Here is an 11,496-nt window from a genome sequence, read left to right as displayed (position 1 = left end):
CGCCACGAGGGGCAACGGCCGCCGGGGGCGAGGCCCGGGTCACCTCCGGGAGCTTCGCCTAACCGCCGCCGTCCGGTCCCCGGGCGTGCGGCACCCCTCCAGTGAGGTGGCGCCGCCCCTCACCCCCCTCCTCTGGGCTGCGGGTCCGCGCCCCTCAGCTCGGGCGTCCTTCCTCGCCGGCAGTCATCGCCCCTTGTTCCCCGCCAGGCCGGGCCGCGACGTGGGGCCGCTCCAGGGCCCGGCCCTCGCCCGGCGAGGCCGACCGCCGCTCGCCAGCTCCCTGACCCGGCCCGAGCCCCCTCCGGCGCGCCCCGCCTGCGCGCTGCTTTGCGCCCCGTGGGCAGCCAGCCCCCCGAGCGGCCGCCCAGTAGACGCCGCGGCCCTCGGCCCAGAGCCGCCCCTCAGGCAGGCCCGGCGCCCGGGCCTCGCACCCCTGCTGGGTCTCCACCCTCACCTTGGTCGCCTCCTTTTCTCCCCATTCGCCCTTCATCCATCCCTCTCTCCTGCAGTGCTTGCGCTCCAGGCCCGAAAGAAAAGGACCAAGGCCAAGAAGGACAAAGCCCAGAGGAAGTGAGTCTCGCACCCCAACATCCCGTTCTCTGGGTCTATCCCCGCACTTCCTCTCCTCCGGTTTCACGCCTGGAACGTTCACGGGGTCTGGGGCACCTGGGCGGCCCCGGCCACATGGCCTCGGGGCGTCCGTGGAGGGTTGCGCCCCTGGAACCATGTGGGAGGGAGCTTCGGTTGCTGAAGGTCTGGTTCTGAGCAGCCCGGCGCCTGCTGGAAAAGGGCTATTGGTGGAGGACCGGAGCAGCCCGGGCCATTACCTTCCCAACTGCAGGAGGCGGCACCGGCTCCCCGAGTTTGGGCCTCCGCATCGAGCTGTTGGATCATGATCAGTTTGTGAACTCTGTTCTCTTTCCATACCTGCTTCGCAGCGTTTTAACTTGCCTCCTACGTGTGCAGGGGAGGCGGCCAGGGAATTCTTGAATGAATTTTCCGTCTTTCGGTCTGCCAGCCTACACGCTCCCTTTTATAGAGGAGGGCAGGAGCTTCCCCCCAGGGTTAGGCAACTTCCTGAGTCTGCAGGCGCCTCGCCTTCCTCGCGGTGTGCAGGCAGCCCCCTGGTCTGCAGCCGGTTTCGGTTGCTGCTTGTCTTGGGCTGAATGCAGAGGCCTTCTGGAGTGGGCATCGCAGCAGCGGCGGGGAAGTTGTTTAGCCAACGCTGTTAGGATTCTGCCATGGTTTGTTCAGTGCTACAGGCCCCTTTTTATCAGCAGGATGCATAATCGCGGTTTAGCGCTATTGTGGGAAACACAGAAGTTGGTCAGAGCTTCATAAAAACGCCCAGTAGAGGGCTTCTGCAAGTGAGGCTTAGTCTGAAGAACTTTTATCTTAAACTCACGTTTAATTGCAGAGGGCCTTGGGGAAAGAATGCATTATTTTCTGGACACTTTTCCATTTACTTGAGTCTACCTGGAGTTGTACACCATCTACGTCTTTAAGAGCTGATGAAACTCATTTCCGAGGCTTTCCTAGGTTTCCTTTCTGAGTGATAATACAAGATCCGGGTATATGTGCGTGTGTGTACGTGTGTGTATTGTTTTTGGCGACTACCTGATGTATCAGGAGAGCAAATAATGACTTCTATCAATAGAGCTAAAGTAGAAGAATTCACAGCTTGCTTCGTTTCAGTCAACTGTTTTATGAATTTATTTTGTGAAGTGCTTGGTAACCAGTGTATTTAAATGAGTTTATATATGTTTGTGTATGTATTTGATTTGCCTCTTGATTATCCGTATATGGCTGGTTCAAAAACCAGTTTTTACTCGGGTAGGTTTAATAGAAGCAACAAGGAGCTAACCTGGTTCTCCTGTGCAGTGGGAATTTAAATGTTTCTGTGTGTGTGTTGTTGTTCTCTGTGGTTCTCCTGTGTGTGTGTGTGTGTGTTATGTTACTGTCTGTGGAGCTGATATGAATGTGTTATAAACCAATATGTTTTCTTCTGATGTAAGGAGGTGGTGATTTTATTACTTACTGTATTATTTAGAATTCTTCTGTCTTTGTTCTCTTCATAAGGAAATGAACCTTGATATTAGCCTGAATCGGCCTGTAATTTGGGAGGTAAATATAGTAGGGGTGATCATATACTTTATTTTTAACCAGATATTCAGTACTTTGGATTATCTATATAGACCATATGTTTTATTCGTAAAGCTGAGTATATGTATTTTGGATTATCTGTTACTCTTCCATTCACCACCGTGGGTAACTTAGAGTTACTTGTACAAAAACAAGTGAATACTGCATATAATTAGCAGTTACTGTACAACCTTGATTCTTTGAACCACCCCCATTTACTTGTAGTTTCAGAGGTGCTTTATTTATTTATTTTAATTAATATTTTGATTTGGGGGGGTGGGTTTCTCCAGCCTCCTTTTAAGTACCTGAGATGTCTAATTAATTAGCTTGGTTAGAGAACTATGTCAGAAGTTCAAGCCCCATTTGACTCAGGTAACCTGACTCTATTCCATGAGTTCTGACTGCACTCCTGATTTCCAGTCATTTTGCAAAGGCAGGCTGCTAGTTACCATATTAGTCAGGGAGAAAGTCTGACAAAAAGCATGCCATAGTTTATTTAGTCTTTGGACCTTGGATTACTTAGTTAGGGAAACAGTCTTACATGTTACAATTGGTAGCTCAGTCATAATGAAAACTGATCAGGACTTGAAGTTTAAAAAAAGCAAGCATTTAAATGAATAATTTTAGAAATTTTTCATATAAAACAGTAAATGACATTCTAGTAATTTAGTCCTGGTGTGGTACAGGTGGAAAGGATTTTTAGTCGATTTATTTTGTGGATCTTAATACTGGAATCGACATACTTTATAGAGAATATGCCCAGGGAGCTGCACCTGTTTGTAGTAGTGTCAAAACTGGAATCCAGCGTTCCTGTCTTCCAGTTCAGTGCTCTTTAGGATTTGTTTCCTTTGTGTTCTTTTTTTTTTTTCCTTTGTGTTCTTTTAACTCTGCTGAAATCTTTGACTTGGGGAGCTTTAGTTGTCTTACTTGGGGAATTCCTTATCCATTTCACTTTTTCACACACTGTACTTTCATTTACTGATGTTAACTAGTTGGTGACAGTCTCTATTTTATTTATAGATAAGGAAATTGAAATTCACCAGATTACCCACCTAGCAAATTTGAAGCTAGGATTCTAACCCAAATCTGACACGTCCCAAAGTCCTGGTATATCTCCCAGTGACAATTCCTTTTGGTATATCTAAGGACAATTATGGTAGAGGCCAACTGAACGGAGGCTTCTGAATAAGGGACCTCAGGATGCCTTGATGTTGAGGTACATGTTCATCGTCCCCTGGATATGTCTGTTTATAAAGGATAGTGTTCTATCTCCCTTTGAGCATTCAGTTTTCAATGTGTATATCAAAAGCTGTGTGCCTTTATTTGTTTATTATAATTTAATGTGATTTACATCTGCATTTGAAATTGTATGGAATAGAAACATATATAGATGTAGATATATATTGTTTAGAAATATGTGTTTCTATTCCACAGAATCATATAATTCCAGAATAGATTTCATAACTGATTATTACATAGCTTAGGAAGTTAGTTTGGACAGTAATTTACACTGTATTTGCAGTTAAAGAACTTTATGGAGTTAGTATAAGTTTGGTAGTAAAATTTTTTGAGCTGGAGAAGTGCTTTTGCTCATTTTAGCACTCATATATGGTGTCAGAGGGGAGTCTTAATTTTCCAAAAATGTAATTGAAAATTCAGAAGGGACAATACTTTGAAAAAAAATTTCAACATTTTTATCCAGTAAAGGGTAGAGTACATAAACTTGAAACTGTTTTTTTTTTTAAATTAAATGGTATTAGATGTGTTTTATGTTTAACAATGTACCTTGAGAATTGGTTCTGCTCCAGTTCTATATAGTGCAAGATAACCATTTTTTTTTTTTTAAAGGTCTACCTTTTTCATCATCTTAGGAACGGTTCCATATCAAGACGCTAGACAGTAGCTTCATTTAGCATTCCATCAAATGGATGGACCATAATTTATTTTAGTTCCTATTAATAAACATGCATATACTTTTAAAGACAAAAATAGAGTTATTGAATATACTTTTCCCTAGTAAACATTACCAGGAACATTTTTCACAGCTTAAGTATTTCACATCGTTTTAAACATTCCACTATAGGCTATTAATTCACAGCTAAGATGAATAGTCTTTTGGATTACCATTGCTCCCATCAGTGATTATTTCCTTAGGATAAATTCTTAGAAGTGATATTACTAGTGTGTACATTTAAAAAATTTTAAGTTCATATTGTCAAAGTTTTCTCCAGAAAAAGTTAACCAGCTCCTGTTCATTAAACACTTAGAAGCAGTTTATTTTAATGAGAGGATACATAGAATAAACAATAGACATCATAGGTAAATTACGTAGTATGTTAAGTGATAAGGTGGAAAATAGAGGAAGATAAGAGGGATTGAGAAACTGAGATGGGGGTGCAGTTTTAAATAGGGTGAAGGAAGCCACATTAGTAAGGTGACACTTGAAGGAGGACGACTGCAGGCAGAGTGTTAGGAATAGGAATGTTCTTCCAGCTCCTGCTTAGCCTCCAGGACTGGGCAGTATTACTTGAAAAAGCTTCGCAAAACTGGTAATCTATGAGATATCTTAATTTCTTTTATTACTAACAAAGTTGACCATTTGGAGGATATTATTGGCCAGCTACTATCTTTTGCCCATTTTTATGTTGGATGTTGATTCTTTTCTTAATCTTAAGAGCTACTTGATAAGAATATAGCTTTTGTTATGTGGCAGGTTTGTATTTCTCTCAACTTCATAGCCTTTCAAATTGCATTTATAGTGTGTTTTGACATAAATTGACTTTAAAATGTGGCTAATCTATCTTTTTCTTTGCTTTTTGAAATTTTCAAAGGTAATTGTCAACTGTCTGATGTTTTAAAAACAGTGGCATTTTAAATGTTGTGTGATTCCATTAAAATATGTACTTGAAAAATTATATACTACTAAAATTTCACCTTTAGAATTGCTGTTATCAGAAATGTTTTCTTGTCTTCTTTCTCAGTAAGTTTATATATGTTAGTAAATTTTATTTCTTTTAGTGTTTCTTCTGTAGCAAGACCCAGAGGCTTTATCGTGTTCCTTTAGATTGCTTGAAACCAGCAACTTGTTGAAATGCTAAAAGTGACTGTTGCTTAGGAACTCCTTTGTTAAAAATGAAAAAAAGACAGGCTGGTCAACAAAAATTCATTTTTACCATATTTTTTAGACCTGGTAGAATAACTGTAGCAAACATTTTTTTCCTCCCACCTTACATAGACTTTTGCCCAGTGTTTCCCAGATCCTGTCTACCACCAATGCTGGTTTGGGGACCAAGTTCATTTTTATATTGATTCAAGTATTTTAATGCTTCTCTCACTGTATCTGAAGTAATCCAAGCATATGAAAAAATACAGATAGCTATTAGTTTTAATGATTTAGCTGAAGAGATATAGGTATCTAAAAATATTTTTACAGTTTTTCTTTGAATTTAAGATGCTATTAGTTTTTAATTCACCATTTTATTAAATACTCACAGTTAACCTGATAGCACCATTCACTGTAAGATGTGTCTTTATTTCAGAGATGTGAATTGGTGGGAAACATTTTCATGTTTGAATTTGTGAAATGCAGTAATTCCGAGGTTGTGCAGAATTGACAGCTTGATTGTCAAGAGAAAATGGCAAAATCCGCCTCAACTTCAACAGTTATCAACTATGGCTGATGTTATTTCATCTTTATCTTCTACTTCCTTCCATCTTATTTTAAAGCAAACCCCAGACATATCATTTGGTAAGCTTGGGACTCTTAATTTTTTTTTCTTTTAGGCCACATCATGTGACATGAGGTGTCTTAGTTCCCTGATCAGGGATTGAACATGTACACCCTGCACTGGGACCACGGGAGTCTTAACTACTGAACTGCCAGGGAAGTCCTGGACTCTTCCATTTTAAATACATAACTACAGTACTATTATCACACCTAAAGTTTTTTGTCATGCACGGGAGAAAGACCCTGATGCTGGGAAAGATTGAGGGCAGGAGGAGAAGGGGACAACAGAGGATGAGATGGTTGGATGGCATCACCGACTTGATGGACATGGGTTTGGGTGGACTCCAGGAGTTGGTGATGGACAGGGAGGCCTGGTGTGCTGCGGTTCATGGGGTCGCAAAGAGTTGGACATGACTGAGCGACTGAGCTGAACTGGGATCTTTTATTAGGTTGGTGCAAACATAATGGCCATTTCAGACTGTGGATTTTAAATCATTTTAATTAGGCTCAAACATCTTTATTAATCAAAATAGGAACCACTATAATCAACCTATTTTTGCCAACAAGACTTAAGTTTGTTTATTCCCATAGTGTAAAAATCCATGCTTTGGGGTTTGACGAACTCTTAGAAAGCATTTTCTGCCTTCTGGTTGTGAAAGTGTTTTCCCTACAAAAAGTTTTCTAGATGTTTGAAGAAGTGGTAGTCAGTTGGGGAGAGGTCAGGTGAATATGGCAGGTGAGGCAAAACTTCGTAGCCCAATTTGTTCAACTTTTGAAGTGATCAGGTGTTGCAGTGGAGAAGCATTGGGCCCTTTCTGTTGATCAGTGCCGGCTGTAGGCATTGCGGTTTTCGGTGCATCTCATCGATTTGTTGAGCATAGTTCTCAGATGTAATGGTTTCGCCGGGATTCAGAAAGCTGTAGTGGATCAGATGGGCAGCCGACCACCCAACAGTGACCATGACCTGTGCTTTGGAGCTTCTTCTCGGTCCAGCTACTGAGCTGGTCATTGCCAGTTGTCATGTAAAATCCACTTTCGGTCGCATATCATGATCTGATTGAGGAATGATTCATTGTTGTTGCATAGAGTAAGAGAAGACGACACTTCAAAATAATGATTGTTTTGATTTTCGGTCAGCTCAGCTTACCGAGCTTTTTCATCTTTCCAGTTTGCTTGAGATGCCAAACAGTTGTAGAATGATTGACATAGTTCTTCAGCAACTTCTTGTGTAGTTGTAGGAGGATCAGCTTCAATGATGGCTGTCAGTCAGTCGTCGTAACTTCCACTGGCCGGCCACTGTACTCCTCATCGTGCAGACTCGAACCTCCTTTGCAAAACCTCTTGAGGCAGCCCCGCACTGTTAGCAGTTTCTGGGCCAAATGCTTTGCTGATGTTGTGAGTTGTCTCTGCTGCTTTACGACCCATTTTGAACTAAAATAAAATCGTTTGAGGGACTCCCCTGGTGATACAGTGGATAAGAATACACTTGCCAATGCTAGGAACATGGGTTCAGTCCATGGTCTAGGAAGATTCCACACGCCTTGGAGCAACTAAGTCCATGCATCACAACTACTGAGCCCAGGCTCTAGAGCCCGTGAGCTGCAACTGCTAAACCCATACACCTAGAGCCTGTGCTCCACAACGAGAGAAGCCTGAGCACCGCAACAAAGAGTAGCCTCAGCTCGCTGCAACTGAGAAAAGCCTGTGAGTAGCAGTGAAAACCCAGGGCAACCAAAAATAATAAATGGAAGTATAGAAAGATAAGAAAATTGTTCAGATTTGCTTTTTGTCTAACATCATTTCCATTATCCAAAATAAATATAAAAAAAGTAATGTCATTAACAGCAAGTAATAAATTAGCAAAAAACCCCATAAAGTGAGAAATGCACATTGAAATGATCTATGACATAACCACATTTATTTAAGAATGTATTCCAGCATCAAATGGCAAATTCAACAATGCAAAAACCGCAGTTACTTTTGCACCAGCCTATTAGTTGTGGCATGGAAGTCGTGGCATGGGGGATCTAGCTTTCCAACTAGGGATGAAACCTGGGCTCCCTGCATTGGAAGTGCGGAGTCTTAGCCACTGGACCACTAGGGAAGTCCCTGTTTTATGCAGCTTTATGGAGGTGTTGTTTATATACCATAAAATTCACCTGTGTAAAGTGTATAGTTCAGTGGTTTTCAGTATGTTCACAGTCTTACAAGCATCACCACTATCTGGTAAGTTTGAAATAGTTCCATCACCTCAAAAAGAAATGCTGTACCCATTTACAGCCATTCCTCATTACCTCCCATTCTGTCTGACCTCCTGCCATCGGCAACCACTTTCTTTCTCCGTAGATTTGCCTAGGCTGGACATTGTGTATAAATGGAATCATACTTTATGTGCGTCTTTTGTGACTGACTTCTTTCACTTAGCATGTTTTTAATGTTCATGCATTTTGTAGTGTGTATAGTTATTTCTATCGATTGTCCTATTTTTAGCCAATTGGAGTCCCTTCATGCTGGCTGCTGAGTAGTTTTGACTCAACCTGAGGCATTTTTGATAGTTTTTGGTGTCTGGTGTGACAGTTTGTCCAGACTTGTACATTTTCTGCCCCAGACTAGGAAGTAGCCCTTTCTCTAAGAATACTCTTTTGGTGAGAAATGACATTTAGAAATCACAATCTGGGCACTTATTTCTACTAAATTTAGTCATTGTTTCTAGGACTTGTCTGTGGTTAGGAAATAAGTTGTGTTTTTTCTCTTTTAAAAAAATAATGAGTTTATGTTATACTTAAAAATCAAATTGAATGACCCAAGGGTTTTCCTTAGATCTTACATCTCTATCTCCTTTCTCCCACATTGAAAACCCCAGTTCTCAACAGCAGCAACATAATTATTCATTTTCTTTTCCCACAGCATGAATACAAAATAGTCTGAAAATGACAATGTCAATACTACCACCAAGTAATATGATTATTGAAGAAAGCTAATGATTTCTTCAGATTGTTGTTCTTAGGGCATAGTATTGGGGTAGAGAGTCAAATTCCTGAGTTTTAAAGTTATGTGAGCTAGTTCCTTGCTGTGTGATTATGTTACCACCTGGTACACAGATTCATTTATTTAATTTTTGCTTCATTTTACATCATCTTTGGCTTTTTAAAAACCTTCTTGTAGAGTTTGGGTCATTTGTGTTCTTAGTTTAGAATGAATATTGTATGTACAGTAATTTGTGATTGTGTTGATTTACTTTTAGAATATGGCTTCTGAAGCATATGATTAATAAGCCCAAAGGGAATGGTGATGGGGTGGGCTTTCTCATTTGTTCTGTGAGAAGATGAGTCATGTTACCAGGTCTTTTGATTTTTTGAGAGACCCTGGAAATTTTTGTTTTAATGTGACTTTTAATTTTTTAAAAACTATTATAAAAGTTAGAGGCAGTATTTTACAGTCTGCAGTTTGTTCAGCTCAGTCGTGTCTGACTCTTTGTGACCCCATGAACTGCAGCACACCAGGCCTCCCTGTCCATCACCAACTCCCGGAGTCCCCCCAAACCCATGTCCATCGAGTCAGTAATGCCATCCAGCCATCTCATCCTCTGTCGTCCCCTTCTCCTGCTTTCAACCTTTCCTAGCATCAGGGTCTTTTCAAATGAGTCAGCTCTTCACATGAGGTGGCCAAAGTATTGGAGTTTCAGCTTCAACATCAGTCCTTCCAGTGAACACCCAGGACTTCTCCTTTAGGATGGACTGGTTGGATCTCCTTGCAGTCCAAGGGACTCTCAAGAGTCTTCTCCAACACCACAGTTCAAAAGCATCAGTTTTTTGGCACTCAGCTTTCTTTAGAGTCCAACTCTCACATCCATACGTGACCACTGGAAAAACCACAGCCTTAACTAGACGGACCTTTTTTGACAAAATAATGTCTCTGCTTTTTCATATGCTGTCTAGGTTGGTCATAACTTTCCTTCCAAGGAGTAAGCGTCTTTTAAAATTTCATGGCTGTGATCACCATCTGCAGTGATTTTGGAGCCCAGAAAAACAGTCAACCACTGTTTCCCCATCTATTTGCCATGAAGTGATGGGACCAGATGCCATGATCTTAGTTTTCTGAATGTTGAGCTTTAAGCCAACTTTTTCACTCTCCTCTTTCACTTTCATCAAGAGGCTCTTTAGTTCTTCACTTTCTGCTGTAAGGGTGGTGTCATCTGCATATCTGAGGTTATTGATATTTCTCCCAGCAGTCTTGATTACAGCTTGTGCTTCCTCCAGCCCAGCGTTTCTCATGATGTACTCTGCATGTAAGTTAAATAAGACGGGTTACAATATACAGCCTTGACTGTATTGTACTGTATTGTACTCCTTTTCCTATTTGAAACAAGTCTGTTGTTCCATGTCCAGTTCTAACTGTTGCTTCCTGACCTGCATAAAGGTTTCTCAAGAACCAGGTCAGGTGGTCTGGTATTCCCATCTCTTTCAGAATTTTCCAGTTTGTAATCTCTGCGGTAGAGTCTTCAAGGTGAGAGTTAGTCATTAATTGGCCTAATCATTAGGCCTAATACTGTCTTTAGCACTTCTCCCTAAAGTTATAGTAAGCACAGTTGTGGAAAAGCCCTGTGGTTCTGTGTGCCTCTTACTAGAGGATTAACTTGGAATTTGAAAAAGATCCATGAGATTAGCTATGAAGACCACAGTATCTAGTTTTTTCAACTCCCTCAACGAGTAGTTTCAGAAAGTTGTCAGAAACCACAAAATAAGTGGTTTATACACAAAATATACACAAAATAAGTGAAATATACTTCATTTTCAGAAAAGTATAGTAGCACTGGACAGAGAAGTTAGCTGGCAGGAGCTAGACAAATTAAAATACTCATTTGTACCATGGTGAGCCTGTGGTTATATAGATGAAGGTTGAGGTCAGATGTAATTCATTGCTATTGGGTAATTTATTGGTGGCTTAAATGCTTTGCACAATAGATATTTAAAGATGGCCTACCAAAAAGTTTGAGAACATTTGATATATATTTTAACTAGTATGTAAGAATTGTCACCAGTAGTGGTGAACAGTCATCAGTGACATGAAGTTTGGTGGTGGTATATGAGTCATGTTGATGACCTTTATATATTGTTTAATTCACTCAAATTCTAAATTCTTTGTTTTGAGTGACTAGACATTTTGAACAATGCTACCTGTCCTTTTGGGGGTGGACTTATGGACTTAGAACCTGAAATACTAAAGTAGTCTTATTTTGTAACTAATAATAAAGGTAATTTTGGGGCAGCTGTATCTTCTTGTTCACGTTGCTCTTGATTGTGGTGCTGCCCTTCAGCATGTGAAGGATCTTGAATGTCTTTTCAACCAAGCTGTTTAACCACAGATGTCGGGTCCTTTCTATACACGAGCTTGGTGGCAAGATCCCTTGGTACTCTTTCTCTTCTATGACTACCTTTGCTTTTGAGAATAGATTTTGCAAGAATTGTATGTTGCATATTTCTTTGCTAGTGTTAAGAATATAATGACATAAGTTAGATAACTTATGCTTGTGTTGCTTCCCTTCCCTGGTGGCTCAGCAGTAAAGAATCTTGCAGTGCAGGAGACCCCATTTCAGTCCCTTTGCTGGGCAGATCCCCCTGGAGGAG

The 11,496-nt window shown here is 41.0% G+C and overlaps 1 protein-coding gene across 1 annotated transcript in view; it reads left to right on the top strand.

Moving 5' to 3' along the window:
* Positions 1 to 11,496, top strand: part of SRPK1 (SRSF protein kinase 1) — a 69,915-nt gene that overhangs the window by 49 nt on the left and 58,370 nt on the right. The window contains 2 exon segments of the mRNA XM_043907288.1: positions 1 to 24; positions 26 to 570. Coding sequence (XP_043763223.1) covers positions 1 to 24; positions 26 to 570 — 569 coding nt within the window.

The sequence above is a fragment of the Cervus elaphus genome, chromosome 7, assembly GCF_910594005.1.
Source record: "Cervus elaphus chromosome 7, mCerEla1.1, whole genome shotgun sequence".
In the NCBI taxonomy this organism is placed as follows: domain Eukaryota; kingdom Metazoa; phylum Chordata; class Mammalia; order Artiodactyla; family Cervidae; genus Cervus; species Cervus elaphus.
Note: the sequence above shows the minus strand (reverse complement) of the source record. Positions and strands in the feature narration are given on the sequence as shown.